Genomic DNA, 19,837 nt, shown 5'->3' with positions numbered 1-19,837 from the left:
GTAAATGGAGTAGAGACCACAGATCTCTCTGAAAAATGCTCTAACAAACTCCCAACCCCTTTAGTGCCCAGCCTGTACTCACTTCAGTATCCCGTCAGTACAGCCTGAGAGTGTCACGTCATTGGGATTCAAATCTTGTAACCTGACAAAGGAAGAAGAAGCCACTACCTGTCAGAAACAGTGCCAGGAGCATAATCACTACCCCTCCCAATGTTCTAAGATAGACACCCCACCTCTGCACTTTTAATGGGGTAACGTGCTAGGCTGGTGCTAGGGTGGCCCCTCACAAAGGGGTATGAGCTAGGCTGAATACTTCAGAGAAGTTTCTTGCACCTGAAGTCAACAGACATAAGAGGAAGAGCTGGGGAGGGTCTGGCGAGTGGGAGGGTCCCGCACTTATTAGGGTAGAGATTAAATATGGATCACCATCTTCTGACACTGGGCAATGAGAATGAGCACCCTTACGTGTCACATGTCCTTCTTAGGAGAACGCCAACAAAGAGGCACTTGGAATTCACATGCTGCCAGAAAAGCTGTTTGGCCTTATTTATCAGTTTCTCATTCATAGCGTGGCCAAAGACAATGACCCTGTCTACCTATAAGATAAAAGGGGAGAGGCTGAGACCAGGGTACAAAGGAACGGAAGATGGGCCAAAGAGCTAAGGACATCAAGAGATCTCTAAGCACAAGGGAATTAGGAGAATTCTGAGCACAAAAGAAAACTGCTTCTCCTGAGATCACTTAGGACCAGGCAGCCATTGCACCCTGACCTGGAGGGGCATCAAAGAGGAGGTTGGGTAGGGGCAGTGGTGTGGGTAGCTGGCTCAGTCAGGTCCCAAGAGCTGATTGCCAAATATTTAGGAATTTTGTGAGCCAGTTGTGAAACATGGCCATTATTAAATATTCAATTGTATGACTTACAATTAAGTAAATTATATTAAAAACAAAGGTAATAAATAAAAACATATCACTTCCTAATTATTGTATTACATCTTACCGGTATGTAGTCTTGATCTTACTTACATGTACTTTATCTGTATTGTGGAAAATTACACAATAGTGTGATACTTACCATGTCTTCCCAACTCTGAGTTCACTGATATCTTGAAATCAGCCATGGAAGGAGAATTTACACCATGGAAATTAGCAAATGCTACTAACCAAGACTTATTTTCCCAGATTGCAGGTTGCTATATATTACCGGCATACCACTGGTTAGGGAGTTGCAGCCAGCAGGGAGCCGATCTCAGTACTGCACTTAGTTTGAAAGGTAGCTTTGAGGAGTGAGATACATCAGTTATGGAGGAAAATGTGGGGGAGGGGAAGGTTTCTCAGAGACTGGGCAGTACTCACAGGAACCCTCTGCGCAGCCAGAGACAGCAGGTATTTCCCCAAAGTATGCAGGGACCATTTATAGTCTCCATCTAACTCCTGGAGGAAAAAGGCTCATGTTATGTGGTTGCCTGGGAGCTGATCAGTAAGCAACAAACACCATAGTCTGCTTGGGAAATCTTGCGAACTGCATGTACAAGCCTTTCTCGACTTTGCAGGCTTCTTCCCAGGCCTGTGGCCATTCACATATTTTTGCAGAGCAGGGGTGGGTGGCTGACCTGGACTTGAGCCTGGAGTTCGAGGGCAGTCTTCAGGATACCATCTTCTGCCTTAATCACTGCAGGCTTCAGAGCACCTTTTCCGCACAGCAATAGATCAGCGTGTTCGGCCCGCGCAATCATCATGCCCATCAACAGCAACACATAGTTCAAGGGGGGCTGATGGGACAAGCGTCAGGGTGAAATAAGGCTCTCCTACTTTTAAACCTACTCTTGTCTATCCAGCCCTGAAGGCCAAACACCTCCACTGCTTGGGGAAAGACACAAATTCCCAGGTTAGGAGGGGACCTTCAGCAGCCCTCAGGAAGAGCTGCCCAGGAAGAGAGTGGAGAGAGGCCAGGACCCCTGCCCAGAATCAGTACTCGGATGAAGGGGGGTAAAAGTGAATATCTTGGTGGCATAAATTTAGAAAAGATTATGTACCAGCTAATTGTGAAATGTTAGTATTATAATCCATGAACAGGCTTGAGATCACATTCTAGGATTGTCCCTAGGGACCAATGTCTGACACTGGGAAGCAAATGCAAGTCATTTCTTTCAGTTGCTTGCTTGCTTATGCATGCTTGCTTGTGAGAACCAGGTCTGCACACAGGATACCTCTTGGGAGCCCCAGAATCCTATGAACCTCCCATTTTTAAATTTGTTTACCCCTTCTGGGTTGCTCTTGGGACAGATCTTGTCTGCATCAGCATCTGTCAGGTAGACCAGGAGGGTGCGGCCTGGCAGCGGGGGCAGGCTGTGCTTCACGGAGAGGTTCACAGCTGTCTCCAGGGCCTGCCGATATCGAGCCAGCATTTCACTGTCATATTTCCACTGTCTGTAGGCAGGAAAGGCACAGACACAAGGACTCAGAAGCTTCTCCGTTTGTCACTTTAAGGCAGATGGGAAGATGAGAACTGGCCACTTAGGTGTTGAGTTTTCCCCACCCCCCACCTTCCAGAGCCTGCCTCCATCGCCAGTAGAGAAGACAGGGACAGAGCTTCCCTTTGCTCGAATTCTATAGGACTCTCCTAATCCATTCTCGTGGCGGGAGAGAAGTCATCTGCAGACCCATTCTCTGAAATCACTTGCCATGCTTAACACATCAATCCATACTTGCTTCATAAGGCAAGATTTAACTGCTACATATTTTTTATTGTGTTTTAAAGAACAAACACTACTTCCTTACTCTGCAAACTAGCAGTTAAAGAGGAAAGAATTGAGCATTCATTCCACCTTTCCAATACAATCACTATTACAGGGTAACTAAATACCTTCAGTTGATGAGACAGGTTCTTTTTAGCATTGCAACTAATAAATATGAGGAATGACAGAAAACCTCCATCTGCAACTGCTAATGAAACAATTGGTTCAGGCAAAGATCATCAATGGATGAACCATTAACTTTATAGTGGAGAGATCAGGCTATCATCACCTAAGAGCACTGATCAACCTTAGCATCTTAGCATCACTATGACTGGGGCCACCAGACTTTTTGTGCATCCAGATCCTCTATCCTATTAGGAAGCAAAAAAAGTTTGATAGGCTTTTTTTTTTCACTTAAAAAAAATGTTCTTACTGATTTCAGAGAGACAGAAAGGGAGAGGGAGAGAAAGAGAGAAACACTGATCAGTTGCCTCCTGAACACCCCTACTGGGGATCGAGCCTGCAACCTGGGCATGTGCCCTGACCAGGAATCGAACCGGGACCTCTTGGTGCATGGAATAACCCTCAACCAACTGAGCCATACTGGCCAGGACTTTTCCTTTTTTTTTTTTTTTAAGTGTAATTGTCTTATAGTATATAAAGAATCACCTATGAAATATTCTTATAAGAAAAAAAAGTTAAATCTGAATTATTCAAGCCTTTGGAGTTAATGGCCAGGGTGCATGCAATAGAGAAACAAGCTACATGACATCACGAAGAAGTAGAAAAATCTAGAATGTGGGACATTCTGTGGGGCCCCTGAACCTGGTTTCTACAGCAAGTCATGACATGAAAACAATTAAAAGAGATTTAAGAGACTTAATAACCAAATGTAATGTGTATGTCTTGTTTGGATCCTGATTTGAATAAAACTGTAAAATATTTTTGAGACAAGTGAAAATTTTTAAAATGGATTAGATAATAAATGATAATACCAAGGAATTTTTTTCAGTTTTACATGAGAAGTACGGAGGGGTGAAATAAAATGCATCATATTATTTGGCATTTGTTTTTAAAATTATCTTCAAAAATAGGAAAAAGAAAAAGAAGAGAGGGGTCAGGAAAGGAAGTGTGGTAAAATGTAGATAATCACTGAATATGACTAAAAGTTCTATAGAATCCATTATACTATTCTCATTACTTGTGTAGATGTTTAAATTTTTTCATAATAATTTTTAAATCTATAGAATTCAGTAGTTTCTAACAGTACTATCTAATAAAATTAAATTACAATTAATTAAATTAAAATATTTTCATTTCAACATTCAATTAATACAAAAATTATGAATGAGATATTTTACATCCTTTTTTCATACCATCCTCAAAATCCAGCACATCTCAGTTCTGACAAGCCACATTTCAAGTGCTCAAAAGCCACATGTGGCTAGTGGCTACCTTAATGGCAGCAAAGGTATACTGTTTGGATTGTACGCTAGGCTTGATTCTTAATGAACCATGTTCAACCACTGGTCACTGATTCAGGATGTTCCTGGCCACCGAGTTCTATCAAAAGTTAAATGATCCCTGCCTTTGCCTTGAATGAAAATGAATGAAGATACTGTTGAAGCATCTGAAAGGACAGGGTGCTGGGACTTAGGACAGATTTCATGTTTGTGTTTGAGCCTGCTTAATGATAACAATATATGTGTCAAAAGAACAGTGAAATGGTCAGAAAATACAGAGAGAGAGAGAAACCAAAATAAAAACAGATGCCACAGAGAAGAAAAAGAAAGAAACCTGAACCAGAGCAGAATCAGAAAAGACCCTAGCACCCACAAAGAGAAAGGGAGATGCTACACAGACTCACAGAATCCACAGAAACCAATGAGACAATCACAAAGAATAGATTTTGTTTCATGATATCTGTATAGAACAATGTTAACGATAAGTTTTGCTGTGCAAGAGACGATTGGAATCAGGAAAGTCTAAGCCAGCCGTGGGCAAACTACGGCCCGCGGGCCAGATCCGGCCCGTTCGGCTGTTCTATCCAGCCCGCGGAGCCGAAAGAGTGGAGGGTTCTCTTGCTCTCCCCTCTGCTCCTTCACCAGCAGCAGTGTTAACATGTATTAGTTCACACAAACACTCCATCCATGCTTTTGTTCTGGCCCTCCGGTCCAGTTTAAGAACCCATTGTGGCCCTCGAGTCAAAAAGTTTGCCCACCCCTGGAAGCCATTGGGATGACTGACAAGCATGTCTTTAGAGAATAAAAGTTGGGGTTCCCAGATGACTCCCAAGCCTTATTAGGGTACCTTTTGTTGCCCATCCTTTGCTTCCACATAACACACACACACACACACACACACACACCTACCTGGTCCTGTGTATTCTCAGCTGCTCCCTCTTGAGTTGCTCATAAAACACAGGCATCATCATTGCTGCCCGAAGTTTCCGACGATTTAGGTTTTGAAGTTGCCTTTGATAGACCTGCCTCTTGACATTTCTTGTGTGTCTAATCATTATCCGCCTCATCAGTTGTGTGTTGGAAGGAAATGGCAATTCTGTGTGGCAACAGGTAAGTACCTGAGTCAGGCAGTTTCTATTCTCTCACCTTGTCTTCCCATCAACCCTTGAGGCTGGCAAGCATCTGACTTCTGCCCACCCCACACCCTAGGACTGGAAGGCAGGAGGCTGAAAAACACCAGTGCTGCCGCCTCATCTATCCTCAGACATGAGAGACAAACAGGAATTGGAAGAAGACAGATGATACCTTTATTTTTTAGTTGAGCCTCAAGGTCATTGATGGAATCATGGGCATTAAGAAATCTGAACGGAAACTGCCGACTGCTGATAACGGACTTCTGGAAAGCAAGGGAAGGGTCTGAGTATGGGAGGCATTAGGGGCCTCAGGGACCAGGAACTTGAGATAACCACTCTAGATTTGTGGGAAGGTGAGGAAAGACAAGATGAATTTTAGAGACGAGATATAGAGAAAGGGGGAGAAGATTAAAGAAAAATGAAAGTCTATGTAAGAATATGAGAAGAGGTAAAGAAGAAAGGAAAGGAGGTAACAGACGGAGCTCTTTGTTTTACATCAGACTCCTTCTGAAGTCAGTTAAATCACAGAAGTGCTTCCTCCTGGTAGATCAGAAAATAAAAAGGAAAGTTCTTTTTTCTTTAATTTATTGATTGTAGAGGGGGGGAGTAAGAGAGAGAGAAGCATTGATTTGTTTTTCCACATATTTATGCATTCATTGGTTGCTTCTTGTATGTGCCCTGACCAGAAATCAAAACCCTCAACTTGGCATATCAGGACAATGCTCTAACCAACTGAGCTACCCAGCCAGGGCAAAGGAAAGTTCTTATACTCTAATTTCTCAAAGGTGTGATGAACCCCCAGACCAATCTCCCCCAACCTGTCTGTACCCCCTTACCTGCCCACATGGAAATAGCTTGGCAGCCATGACCTTCCCCAGCCACTAAGAACAGCCCAGTCCCCAAAACTGCAACAGCATCTCCACACCCACCTTCCGGCTCCCTCCCCCTCACAAATACCGCTTGCTGGAGTCTCTGCAGTACAAGCTCGTGGTGGTGGGCACTGATCCCAACTCGCAGCAGGTTGCACAGGTTCCGAAGCATGGCCATGAAGGGAAGCTTCCCATTGTCTGCAGAAGGTCAGAAGGTCGGGCAGGGGTGAGAAAAGGAAACAAAGGATAAGAGAGAGGTCAGAAATCAGAACAAGAAGTTCAGAGGATGTAGAAAATTCAGGATGGAGGGAGTGGGGTATTAACATATGATCTATCCTACTCAAAAAGTTTTAAAGGTCCACAAAGAACAAACAAACAAACACGGTTGGCCTGAAGTTTGGAGCAAAATTTATACAACACTGTTTATGGGACAGCTGTTTCAATAAACAACTTATGCTATCACTTTGTCTGTTGGCTCCAGCCCTGAGACTGGGCTCAACTGGCAAAATATATTCTCTAATCAAAAGTAGTGATTTCCCTAGTGAACAAAATGAACTGATGAACAAAATAGATCCAGAGACACAGAAGCATGGAACAGACTGATGAATCTCAGAGGGAAGGTGGGGGCGGATGGGTGGGTGGGTGGGGAGAGATTAACCAAAGAATTTATATGCATATATGCATAACCTATGGACACAAACAATAGTGTGGTGAAGGCTTGGGGGTGGAGTTCAGGGTAGAGGGGGTCAATGGGGAAAAAGGGGAAACATCTGTAATATTTTCAACAATAAAGATAATTTTTGTTTAAAAAAGAGTAATGATTTACAAACTTTTTAGATGGCTAAAAGAGAAGTTTCCCAGTGTAAGTTTGTTTATTAATAAATTATATTCATGTAGTCCAGCGGTTCTCAACCTGTGGGTTGCGACCCCTTTGGGGGTCGAACGACCCTTTCACAGGGGTCGCCTAAGACCATTGGAAAACACATATATAATTACATATCGTTTACAGTAGCAAAATTACAGTTATGTTATTAAGTAGCAACGAAAATAATTTTATGGTTGGGGGTCACCACAACATGAGGAACTGTATTAAAAGGTCACGGCATTAGGAAGGTTGAGAACCACTGATGTAGTCCAATCATTAGTTAATATTTCAAGGCACAATATACACTTAAGATAAGGTTCATCATCATGATAGTGAATGTAAACCCCTATTTCGAATAGTCTTCTTGATCCTTTTAAGTTTTCTGGGGAACTTGTACAATCTTATTAAATAGTCATTATTTTTCATTTACATATAAGTGACAAAGACTTGCAACGAAACAAAATTTCACCTCTGTCACTTCCTGTTTCACCTGGGTGCCCCCACTTTAGAGAGCAGGTCTGTCGGCCCCAAACCCACATCCCATGCTCTAGTCTGCATTTCTCAGCAGCTTTCATCAGGAGAACGGAAAGAGGAGGGTGTGTATACAGTATAAGTGATGCGTGACAGCTGATGAACTATTTTATCCTTTGTAAAGTCATGTTTTCTCAACTGTTGCTATGCATGGAAGGTCTTCTAGATATAAGAACTTAAGTCAATATCATATTTATGACTCTAGAAAATAAACTGAGTATTTATTCTATAGATTGAGAAATTTGCTGTTTCATTCCAAAGAAACTGTTTGTAAATTAATGAACCAGTGGTCTCCAAAGAGGGGTCTGTATATCTAATTACATTTTATCTTATATTTTATACTTATTTTATATATTTTAATATTTTATTTATTATATTTATTTTCATACCTATATTAAAAATAATTATATTTTCTATATTTTTAAAGTACATTAATTTATTAGTATATGTAAAAAATTTTTATAAATACAGGGTAGGGATAAAGTAGGTTTACAGTTGTTCATATGGAAAATAATACAATAATTAAAAAATAATAACACAAGAATAAGCTTTTTCATATTTACAACTATAAACCTACTTTTTCCCACTCTGTATATACATATATTCTGTTGTATCCCAGAATTTGTTTTGCAATATATAATAAAAAAAAAAAAAAGTCTGGAGTCCAGTGGGTTAGACTCTGGGCATTTGTCTCAACCAAGAATAATGACACAGTTTTGATTTTCAGGAGCAGAGAGAGGAGATGGAGATGATGTATACAAGAGTCATCTACATATATTGGCTGCCATCCAGGCTTCTCTATTCTACTCCACCCAAAGTTGAATCAATACTGGGGAAGAGGTTACCAGACACACGCGTGCATGTGTGTGTGTGTGTGTGTGTGTGTGTGGGTGTGAGTGTGTGTGTGTGTGGGGGGGTGGGCGGGGACATGTGATTCTGATGCATAGACCACCAGTGACAACCACAAGTGAGAGGAGTGCTAGCAGCTGAGCAATCCGGGCTTCCCTGAGTATACCCTATAAACAGCAGCCCACAGAGAAATAAGGTAAAAGCCAACTTGGGCTTCCAAGCTCTAAAATGAAAAGTCTACAAAACTCAAGCAGATAAAAGGTCTGGTTAGATATTTCTCAATGGAAGGAAGTTGACTTTAAATTGTCAAAGATGAAAGAGGAAATAAAAGAAAACAAAATGGAATAGAAAGAACCTTCTATAGTTACAAATTAAAAAACAGAAAGAGGAGATTGAGAGTAACTTGGTCCTCCCTGATTTGAAATTTTTTAACTCAATATGAGCAAAATACCTAAAATTCCATGTTCTAAATATGAATTTCTATGGAGAGTCTACTATGCCATGTGCCAGAAAGTTCTATCTTATTTGGATGAATTACACAGATATTGATACAAGTGAAATCAGGGAGAAGGTACCACTTTTATCATGTGTTGATAAAGACCTAACCACATCCGGAATAATGATCTATCTACAATTGCAATGTTATTCAAAGCAGGCACCCTGTCCACTTGGGTGTGGTCAATGGCAGACCGTATAAGTCCAATAATTTTTAGTGACACAACTACCAAGCAATAGAATAACTGCATCATGTCACGGAAATCCTCTAGTCTAAAATGGAGAGGCATAAATCGGGAAGAGCAGAAGAGGGTGTGATGGTCAAGGTTACCGTACCAATGAGTTCCTCCCAGACGGAAGCTTTGTTCCCCCTCAAGCTCAGCTCCCGCTCCCAGGTCTCAGGCCGAGATAGCTTCATCCGCTTCCCAGCTCTGCCAGAATCCCATGGCCCGGGGAGGCGACTTCGAGAAAAGACCTGCAGGTTGGAGGGGTATCTGAAACGGAGGAGGAAAAGCTTATCATTTCAAAGCCAGCTGAAAATAACTCAGGAAAGGAAAGGTGAGCCAGTCAAGCTAGTCAGTCATGTTTACAGGCCACATCTGCCCAAACTAATGTTGCTGGGGTCAGAACTACAGGGATTGGGGCCATGGATATAGAAGAGTCAGGGGGTTTCCCAGATGGAATGTACATTCGGAGTATATCTTCCCACCTGTAGCCTAGCAGGGCATGCACGAGCTGGGCAGGCTCCTGGATGTGCAGTCGCTGTACCAACTTCTTCAGGGTGAACCTTGGTGGCTTCTTTCTTTCTGGCGCTGCATTGTAGGACTCCTCAAACTGTGGAAATATCCCCAAATCCCACTGGGGTCATTTAATCTATGACCATGGTCACTTTCTTCAGAAAGCAGAACCTAAGACCATCCTATACGTAGGAGTTCATTTCTTCCCCAAAGGAGATTTGGGCAAAGAGTAAGAATAAGGGGTAAAAATCTCCATCAACAAGAACTCCTATGGTAAGCATAATATAGCAGTGTTTTGGGATCGCCATGTTTTATTTACACAAGATTGAACTATCAATGGTAAAATGGAGTGATTGGCTTGTGAACAGCAAGATGGAGGTAGAATGAACAGAGAACACCTTGTTCTCTGAGGGAGGAAAGAGAAAAGGGTCTCTTTTTTAAATCACTGAGACTTGGACCAGGAGGAGGCACCAGAATAATGCAGGCTGTGAGGAGTTAAAAAACTGAAAGAAGTTGCTTTACAGAATCTTCCATAGTGGAAGAAGAACTAAGTTTGGGATGTATTAATAGGATGAAAAGATCAGCTGACCGACTGAGAATGTGTTTTCTTATAATGCTTACATCTTCCTAATAATCTCTGTCAATGATGACGGTGGTGGTAGCTCACATTTATTCAGGGCCAGGTGTTGTTAGAAATACTGGAAATACAATAACTGATTTAATCCTCACAAAAACCCAATAAACTAGGTACTATTATAATCCCCATTTTATATCTGAGGAAACTGAGGCAAGAGAAGGTAAATCATTTGGCCAAAGTCAGGTAGCCAGCAGTGCTGGTGGTGGAGGGATTCACACCCAGGTTAGAATTCAGATTGTATGCTCTTAACCACTAAGTACAGCGACTTATTTGTCATTAATGCAAATTTAAAAAATGGTTTGGTTTGGTTTTAAAAATTCCTATGGAAGGTAAATATTTCATGTCTTTAACTCATTTATCCAGCTGGACATGTCACCTGTCATTAAAGAAATAGGGGGAAAATTCTGTAATTTATTGATTTACTTTTGAGCAAGTATTAGTAATCAAATTTAAAGACTGTAATGTAACTAAGCAGATATTAAAACCAAGTTTTAGAGGGGGGAAAAAAATGGGGGGAAAGCCCTAGCTGGTTTGGCTCAGTGGATAGAGCATCAGCCTGCAGACTGAGGGGTCCCAGGTTTGATTCTAGCCAAGGGCACATGCCCTGGTTGCAGGCTCAATTCCCAGTAGGGGGCATGCAGGAGGTAGCTGATCAATGATTCTCTCTCATCATTGATGTTTTTCTCTCTCTCTCCCTCTCCCTTCCTCTCTGAAATCAATAATTGCCTTTCCCAGTGCTCTCAAAACCTGATCCCATAATCACAGCTGAGGCTGCCCCAGGTAGGAAATTGGCCTGCGCCTACCACACCCTCTATTTGTATTTCTAAACCAAATGGAATTCCATTTCTAAGTATCAGTTGAAAAGATTTTTCATGCAGAACAAGGCACTCACCTTCTCCTGTTCATTTTTAAGAAACCTAAGGTACTTTGGCAAATATTTCTGTGTCTCAGAAAATGGACGCTCCGTCTTCTGTGGGGACAGGAGAAGCGGTTTCAAAAAGGGAAATAGAGGTTGTCTCTGGAGAGATCCATTTCAATAGCCCCCAAGGCCCATCTCTATCCAAAAGGAAGCCAGCTAGGAAAGAAGCAGGCCCTGCCTTCTCTGCCTCCTGAGCTCTACCCGGCTCCGCTGCATTTTTCGAACTGTTTGTTCCTGGTGATAGGAATATGCCAGACACTTAGTGTGGGATCCCTCTGGATCAGCATGTTCCTTTGTCCCTCCCTTTCCAGAGAAAAGGGACCTGGGCTGTGAATGACCAGAGCTGAGATAGGGACTGACTGGAGGCCGGGGGGGTCGGTTGGGGCGTCTCTTGGCCCGGTGCTTCCGAGGGTTGTACTTGGCCAGCTGGTACTCATCAAACTGGGTGAATTTGTCAGTCATAGCAGCACGCAGGCAGGCAGGCAGGGGCACCAGCTTGTCCTCCTCTCCTTCAGCCAGGCTCTGCCAGAGAGAGAAGAGACCATCAGGAGTGAGACCCAAACAAACCCTCCAAAACAAAACAAGGCCCATCACAGGGTTAAATGAGAATAGGGAGCGAGTTCTCAGCCCAAGCTCTAAAGCAGGGGTGGGGAGCCATTTTTCTGCCAAGGGCCATTTGGATATTTATAACATCATTCTCAGGCCATACAAAATTAACAGTTTAAAAATTAGCTTGCTATATTTGGTCAAACATTTAATTAATTAACTCATCCCTAGTGCCTTGGCAGGCCCACACCAAATGATTTCTTGGACCTTATACGGCCTGCAGGCCAGATGTTCCCCACCCCAGCTCTAAAATGACAGTTTCTGTGTTTACTGGGCTAGTCAACAGACTTCCATGGGTCTCACTTTCTTCATTGTAAATACAAGGTCCAGAATAAGACCAATTTTTCTTAAATTGTGGTCCAGCCCTTCTCAATCATATTCTCCCTGTTGGGCAACCCAGCCTGGTTGAGGGAGATGCTGTCCTTTCTGGGCATCAAGGTTGAGGGCAGCAGAGGAGAGGCCAAACTGTCCGAGAATTTTCTCCAGGGATGCAATGAGCAAAAGAGAGAAACCTACATGAAGGCCAAAGTTCAGGGAAGTGAGTGCCATACCTGGTAGAACTCGGCTACCTGAATCCAATCAGAAGGCAGCTGGACAATGGCACAGAAATATCGTCGCAGGTGGGGGCGGCAGACTGGCAAGAAGGCAGCAATGGCCAAGACTAGGTTGGCTACATCCCTGATGTTCAGCTGCTGCCTGGTGTACAGAGATGCCTAGGGTGCAGGGTGGGGAGGGTTAGCATCTCAGCCACTTCTCACAGAGCTTCATGCCCTAAACTAACTTGCGTATCTAATCTACCTGCATAAAACCTTCCCTGATCCCTCCAGATTGTCTATGAAATATCAAGTTCAACCTCTGAGCTTTGCATCCCAAATCCTCTGTAATTTAGTCCGTTCCTGCCTTTGCAGCATGTCTTCTCCTGGGTCTATGGATCACCTCCTGAGTCAACCAGGCCCTTTCCCTCTTTGGAAGACCTCCCACCTTCAACATCTATGAAAGACTTGCCCTGGGTTCAAAGTGCTGATTAAACCTGACATCTTCCAAAGTCTCTTTGAAAATATTTCCCCCCTCCTTTCTACTTCTGAAACAGTCACTTACCTACTGTGCCATTTGCATTTACATATTTGGGAGTGTTTTGCTGACCTAACAGTACTATAAGCTCCTTAAAAGCCAGATCATGTTTCATTCTGTTGGAATGACCCTCAAGACACTGTACACTTAAACCTGCATACTTGCTAAACAAATGAACCCTAGCATACTCCTTCCCAACCCCATCTTCTCCACTCCTCAAAGAACCCTAGGGACCAGGCCACAGACTCACCCAGAGATCATATCCACTTCCTAAGTGAAGCTCCCTCTACCAACAGCACAAAGCTGGTCACCATCCCCCTCACACACCATAAGCACATTCTCTAGCTCCCAGCTTTCCACTTCCATCCACTCTCTCACACCACAATACCTTGAGGATAAACTCAGGCTCCAAGGGGGCAAGTTCACTACAGATTTCCAGGAGGGCAGTCTTGGTAGGGTTGGCTTCATCTTTCATGTTTACCTTTGATGCCACAGTGGAGCACAACAAGCTCATTAGAGCCATCTGGGAATTGAGATAGAGAGGGAAGGAAGGAGGAAAGCGGTAATAAGGACCAACTTAAGCATCCCTCAGGCCAGCTTACAAAATCATGGACAGAGAAAATGGATCCCAGATTCAGATGTTTTTTCAATCAAGAGGTTGGAAAGGGGATTAGGAGGTGAGAAATAAGAGTTGGTTGATGGCCCTCCCTCCCCTTCCATCAGTGGAAGGGATCTGGTTCAGTCTTTGGGCACTACTCCTCCCACCCACCCGACACCCTTCCCTCCACCACCATCAACCTCTTTCCCACACTGGAACTTTTACCTTCTTCTCCTGAAGGACCTGGTCAGTGGGCTCAGATGAAGACTCGGAGTCTCCAGGGGTAAGCTTCAAGGCCAGTTCCTCCACCTCCTCCTCCTCTCCCAAACTTAGACTGTAAAAAGGCATGTGAGCCTCTGTCCATTTCTTCTCTCTTGGCTTTTTCTCTTCTGAAGCAGACCAATGACCCTGGGGATAGTGGCAATTATTAATCACAGTCCCTCAAACATAGATAGATTTGAAGGCAGCTCTCAGGGATAGGAAATGTCCACATTTATCTTCTAGCACCTCAACTCCTCTCCCTTCACACCTAGCAACAATCTGTCCTGTCTGACATAGGGATCTCTCACTATCACACACACCTTCAAGGTAGGGTTAGAGCTATCTGATGGGATCATTTAGATTAAATGGGATAATGCATGTATGACTCTTGGCAAATTGCAAAGCCCTAAATAAGTGTAAGATGGCAGTAGCTGTAACCCTGACAATGACTCTATGTGGTAGATTTCCAATGATCTTGTTTTAAAGTTGAGGAAATTATGATGGGGGGGTAATGGGGAGAAAAAAGGGGGACATCTGTAATGCTCTCAATAAGAAAGATAAATAAAATAAATAAATAAATGTGAGGAAATTAAAGTTTCAAAAGGCTAAGAAGAGTCTTGCCCAAGGTTGTGCTTGTAATACACGGAGACAGTATAGGGCTCAGATTAGTCTTTCCCTCAGTCCGAATCCGAGGCTATACAGAGGAATGTGTGTTTGTATACTGATTCTGACCTGTGCTCATATATGCGTGTATCAGTGGACATGTGTCTGTACATGCACCTTCAGCGGACTGGGCCAGGGTATAGCAGATGTGTCTCATGCCTGAACAGGATCTCAAAAGCACGTGACTGCCTGTGCTACTGCAACATCATGACGGCTCCCCTCCTGAGCAGAGGCTTTCTGAGGACAGGGCCTGTTTTTGCTCTACTGTCCAGAATGTCTGAACTAGATATGTAATGAGAGTAACACTGATGAAGCCAGCCCTGGGGTAAAGGGCACCTCAGGAAGCGGCTTCAAGTAGGTAAGTACACAGAGCAGCACAGAGAGACACTGTGGCACAAAAGCTAGGGACTAAAGCATCCAACAGACATGGCTGCAGTCAAGGCGAGTGCCGAGAGCTATTACCAAAGCTGTTTCCTGAGCTCCCTGTGTGGCAGAGATGGATTTCAGGGCTCTGGGGCAGGTCAGAGGGACTGGTCCCTCAGAGAAACACTGAGTCCTCCGGGTTGGAGGCTCAGAGGGCAGGTGGTTACTGGTGTCCAGGCTGCACAGATCAGCTTGCACCAGCTGAGATGTCTGGACACGTTGGAGAAAGGAGCTGGCAGACATAGGGCTCTTTAGAATAGAGAGTGTAGCCAGGCACCGGTTCTCCAAGGAGAGAATGTCTGGGTGGGCAGATACATGTCCATGTGGCTTCTCCATGAGCTTCATGTCAGGAAGTGTGGCCAGGCACCGATTTTCCAAGGAAAGGATGTCTGGGTGGGAAGACATATGTCCATGTGGTTTCTCCATGATCTTCACATCAGGAAGTGTGGCCAGGCATCGGTTCTCCAAGGAGAGGATGTCTGGGTGGGCAGACACGTGCCCATAAAGTTTCTCCATGGCTGGAGCCCAACCAGTATATCCTAGATGGAGAGAAAGAGGTGATGAGCACTTGGCTGCACTGGGAGTATATCTTTCCTATAGCACTCCTGGTAATGCCAGTGACCTTCAGGTAGAGAACAACCAATATTTATTTTTCTAGGACTGGGTTTATTATAAGGATGTATTCAGGGAGTATTCTACAGAGAGAATCGAGGGAGTATTCTAAGGGAGAAGAGTAGGGAAAGGTAAGGCAGAAGCTTAAGAGCAGGAAGTTTTTTGTGTGTTTTTTTTAAACAGACATGTCTTCTCATGAAGGGGTAAAGGCGCCCCCAAGGGCTGTAGGTGTGATCCCAACTTAGTATAGAGGCCATACTTGTAACCTGGACTCTGGATTCTTAGCTCCAGAAACAAACATTTGGGTCAAGCTGTCTACATGCACCACCTCAACTTCTCTGCCTCCTACTCACTCTTCAACCAAATAAATGGGATTCTGTCCCACTATTCCTGCAAGGCTGTCCTCTTAGGTAACTAGTGGAATTCTTGTTATACAAGAACAGGCACATCTGGGAACTTATCTTCCTTCTTCTCTCAAGTACAATATGAGACTGTTGATCACGCTCATTGAAACTCTCTTTTCTTTTGGCTTCCATGATGCTACTGTCCTGGTTTTCCTCTGACAACTGTGACCACACCTTCTTGGGGGTTCCTTCTCTGCCATTCCTTGAATGTTAATGCTCCTTAGAGTTGTAATCGTTCTGTATACTTCCCCAACATAGTCTCACCTATTCTGTGGCTCCAAATAACATTTCTATGCTGGCAACTCACAAATTTATTCCTTGACCTAGATCTCGTCTGAGCTTCATACTCATTTACCCACTTGCCTGTTGGACATCTCCACGTGGGTGACTCAAATGTATGCAAAGCTTCATAGATCCCAAATGTATTGTCTTTCCCACAATCCCACCTCTTCTCCAAATCTATCCCCACTCCTTTGCCACCTCTGCTTACAGAGGTTTGGAGAGGAACAAACCTGAGTTTAAATCCTTATGGGACCTTGAATTTACTTGGGACCTTGGGCTTCCTTACACTTTCTGTGCCTCAGTTTCCTCATCTACAAAATTGAGATAAATGTCTCCCTCCCTCCACAGAGTTGTTAGAGGAATAAGTGAGAAAAAAATATATAATAAGCACTTACAGCAACTCTTAGTAAGTGTTCAATAAATAAAATCTATTGTTATTTTCACCCAATAAACTACTGAAACCTATTGATTCTACTCTATCAGTGTCTCTCAAACATATCCAGTTCTCTCCATTCTGCCTGCCACCACCTTTGTTAAAACCCTGCAATTCATGTGGACCCCAGTATGTAGATCTGTTTAAATAAAGGAGAACCCCAGAAAAAAAGGAGCACCCTGATACATACCCCAGCCACTGCTTAATACATAGCCTTGTTTATTTTATCACAGTAAAATGTTATCTTGTTTGCTTATTTGCCTCCTTGTTCACTCTTTCTCCTTACACAAATAGAACTCCCTGAGGGTTCCTTTATCTTGTTTTCCTTTATATGCCCTGCATCATACACATAACCTGGCTTCTGATTGTTAGGTCTGGCCAAATAATTGAATCAATACCCTCTCCCCTAGGAACTGACCTGTAGGCCACTTCACAATAAATATTCCACTTGCTAAGACCATTATCTCTCCCCTCTGGAGTTTCCCAGAATCCAGACCTGCACAGAGAATTCTCTGCCCAGAAAAAGCCCGCCTAGAGTCCTTTAAAAACCTCTGACTCCCTGCCGTTGGCTGCTGGCGCCATTTTGGGGCTCAGTCCATCTGGTACACAGACGACTTAATAAATTCATGATTTTTCACCCCTTTTGGCTTCGAGCGTTCCTCCTTCGGCAACCCTAACACTGATCATGTTTCAGCCTCATCTCTTACTGTTATTCCCATCTAACTCTAAGTTTCCACTTTATGTAATCACATAAAGGCAGGTACCTGGAACACTCTTCCTTCTACGAAGACCACTCCTTCCCCAGCCCTTCCTTTACCAGGCCAAACTGTACTTTCCTCTCACTCAGCAGGCTTCAATTTAATAGTTCCTCCAAGGAGCCAGCCAGTCTAATTTAGGTGGCCCTATGTTCTCACAACATCATACCTCCTCTATCATAGAACATATCCTCTGGGTTGTAATTGCCTGTTTGTCTTTCATTCCACCAGATTATAAATTCCTGAGCACAAACACCCCTTGTGGCCTTGTTCACTATTGTTTCTACAATACCCCTGTCTGTGGGATTCAGAGACTTTTGACAATCTGGTGAAAGCTATGGAGTTTTTCTTAGAAAAGCATGAGTATATACTATTTTGCACTCAATTTTCGGGGCCCATCCATGGATTCTTAGAATCTCCATTAACTACAAATTAAGAACCTCTGCTTGACGGAATGCGTGAACTTATACTACTGGAATGTATTTACTTATTTGAACAAATGCATTTGCATTTAAGTATTTTAGGAATAAGTATGTTGTTAAATGAATCATTTGAACCTCAAATGCAAGAATGCTTCCAAGAAAATCTGAATGGACAGACAATCCAGAACCAGAAAAGACATGGATAGCGCACTGGACATCAGGGTGGGCAAACTACATCACAAATGATGGCCTTTGTGCCCTGTACACTTCCCTCATATCTTGGTACCACATAAGCCCCAGAGAACGGAGTGGGGAAATCTCAGAATTAACTCAAGGTGTTTTTTTTAATGTCTCAAAACAAAAATTAAGTTAACAGAAAAACACAGTTAAATATTTTTTGCACCCTGGAGTTTGGGAAGGGAGATTCAGCTGTAAATTACAAATGAAAAGTCCCCGCCTCCCCCCCCCCCCCCATCCCCATCTCTAGTTCCATTCTCCAGGGATACCACTGCTGTTATATAAAACATATAAGAATAGTTTCAGATACAGTGGGGCCTTGACTTACGAGTTTAATTCGTTCCTAGACCGAGCTCGTTAACTCAAATTACTCTATCAACTCAATGCAAAAAATCGGCCGAGAGACAGCTGGTATCTCAAAAAACTAGTTAGTCGGGACACTCGTAAGTCAAGGCCCCACTGTATTTTCTATGCGTATACAAATATATAAGCATAGAAATGCTTCTTCCACCCACCCCCTTTTTTTTTCTTCGCTTTACATAAAGAGGATCATACTTTAGACACCATTCTGCACTGTGTGTGTGTCATGGAAACCTTGTTGTATTAACACATTAACACCCACATCACTTTTACAAAAGTTGACTGTATGAGAATCTTTCCTGTTTAAGCACCGCCCGGGTTCCTGTTATGACAAACAGCGCTCAAACTCGCTTGTTAGTGGTAGTTACTATCTCCTTCCAAGGAGCACTGAGCAGGGAGACTCGTTCTCTCTTGGTCTCTTCCTCATTCTTATGTCCCTTCTATGTCCTGCCCCTCCCTGGCCCTCACTCTGCTCCGCTTTCCATCGGCCCTTCTCACTGTCCCTTCCACACACGCACACACCCTGCTGGGAGGAGCCGGCACACGCACCCACCCGCGTCCGTCCCACCCGAGCCTGGGCCGCGCTCGGCCCTTCGCACCGGCTCTCCGTGCTGAGCCCAGTGCCCCAGGGCGGCTTTTACCTGCGCTCGGACCGTCCCCGGAGCCTCGGGGCTGGAGAAGCTGGCTGCCTGGGACGCCGATCTCGGCTCTCCGAAGCAGGAAGCAGGAGCCGGGCTCTGGGCTCCGCGGGTCAGAGGAACTGGAGCCGGAGGAGGAGCCGGGCGGCGCGGGGAGGGGACTGCCGCGGGCGGAGACGCGCTGGGCCGGGCGGCCGCTGGAGCTGCGGGCCGGAGCGCGGCGGCGCCGGCAGGAAGAGCAGGTGCCTGGCTGGTGGTGCGAATGCCCGGAGGACAGTGCAGCCTTTTCTGGGGCCTGGGTTTGGTCCCCTCCCTTTTCCCCCTTTCTTGTCCTCCGTTCTCCTGTTGGTCAGGCTCCCAATCTACCAAGGTCCCTTCTTTTGCTAAATTTCCTCTCCTTTCTTGTGGCGTATCTTCGAACACTGTTTCTTGAAAAAGGATTTTTGGCATGTTCGTTTCCTGTCTGGACACTTTTTTTCCTGGTGTCCAGCATAGCTGGACTCTTAATTCACCCACAAGTTACTTTGTGGAAATAGAAGTAAAAGGAGACGGAATATGCAATAATTGGGCAGGGTGAACTGAGAGCAGCCCATGCCCATCTGGAGCAGACTGTGGATTACAAGGAGCCTATCTGGAGCGTCAATTGAATGATACCCTCTCCCCTGGGAACCGACCTTGAGGCCACTTCACAAGGGACATTGCACTTGTTTAGACCACATTCCACTTGCTAAGACCATTATCTCTCCCCTCCGGAGTTTCCCCAGAATGCAGACCTGCACAGAGAATTCTTCGCCAGAAAAAGGCCACCCAGAGTCCTCTAAAAACCTCTGACTCCCCGT

The 19,837-nt window shown here is 44.1% G+C and overlaps 1 protein-coding gene across 4 annotated transcripts in view; it reads right to left on the bottom strand.

Moving 5' to 3' along the window:
* TEP1 (telomerase associated protein 1) overlaps nt 1-19,137 on the bottom strand; it is a 37,461-nt gene extending 18,324 nt beyond the window's left edge. For all 4 annotated transcript variants that reach the window (XM_036296031.1, XM_036296038.1, XM_036296048.1 and 1 more), the window contains exons 1-17: nt 19,002-19,137; nt 14,895-15,394; nt 13,734-13,916; nt 13,299-13,433; nt 12,391-12,552; nt 11,594-11,755; nt 11,207-11,284; nt 9,650-9,774; nt 9,277-9,434; nt 6,289-6,398; nt 5,504-5,594; nt 5,108-5,294; nt 2,259-2,427; nt 1,611-1,769; nt 1,354-1,431; nt 466-596; nt 83-142 (exon numbers count right to left, since the gene is read on the bottom strand). In XM_036296031.1, coding sequence (XP_036151924.1) covers nt 83-142; nt 466-596; nt 1,354-1,431; nt 1,611-1,769; nt 2,259-2,427; nt 5,108-5,294; nt 5,504-5,594; nt 6,289-6,398; nt 9,277-9,434; nt 9,650-9,774; nt 11,207-11,284; nt 11,594-11,755; nt 12,391-12,552; nt 13,299-13,433; nt 13,734-13,916; nt 14,895-15,371 — 2,465 coding nt within the window. In that variant the 5' untranslated portion in view covers nt 15,372-15,394; nt 19,002-19,137. The remainder of the gene's footprint in view (nt 1-82; nt 143-465; nt 597-1,353; nt 1,432-1,610; nt 1,770-2,258; nt 2,428-5,107; nt 5,295-5,503; nt 5,595-6,288; nt 6,399-9,276; nt 9,435-9,649; nt 9,775-11,206; nt 11,285-11,593; nt 11,756-12,390; nt 12,553-13,298; nt 13,434-13,733; nt 13,917-14,894; nt 15,395-19,001) is intronic.
* Between the last annotated feature and the right edge of the window lie 700 nt (nt 19,138-19,837).

Source organism: Myotis myotis, unplaced genomic scaffold (genome assembly GCF_014108235.1).
Source record: "Myotis myotis isolate mMyoMyo1 unplaced genomic scaffold, mMyoMyo1.p scaffold_m19_p_1, whole genome shotgun sequence".
NCBI classification, from domain to species: Eukaryota; Metazoa; Chordata; class Mammalia; order Chiroptera; family Vespertilionidae; genus Myotis; species Myotis myotis.
Note: the sequence above shows the minus strand (reverse complement) of the source record. Positions and strands in the feature narration are given on the sequence as shown.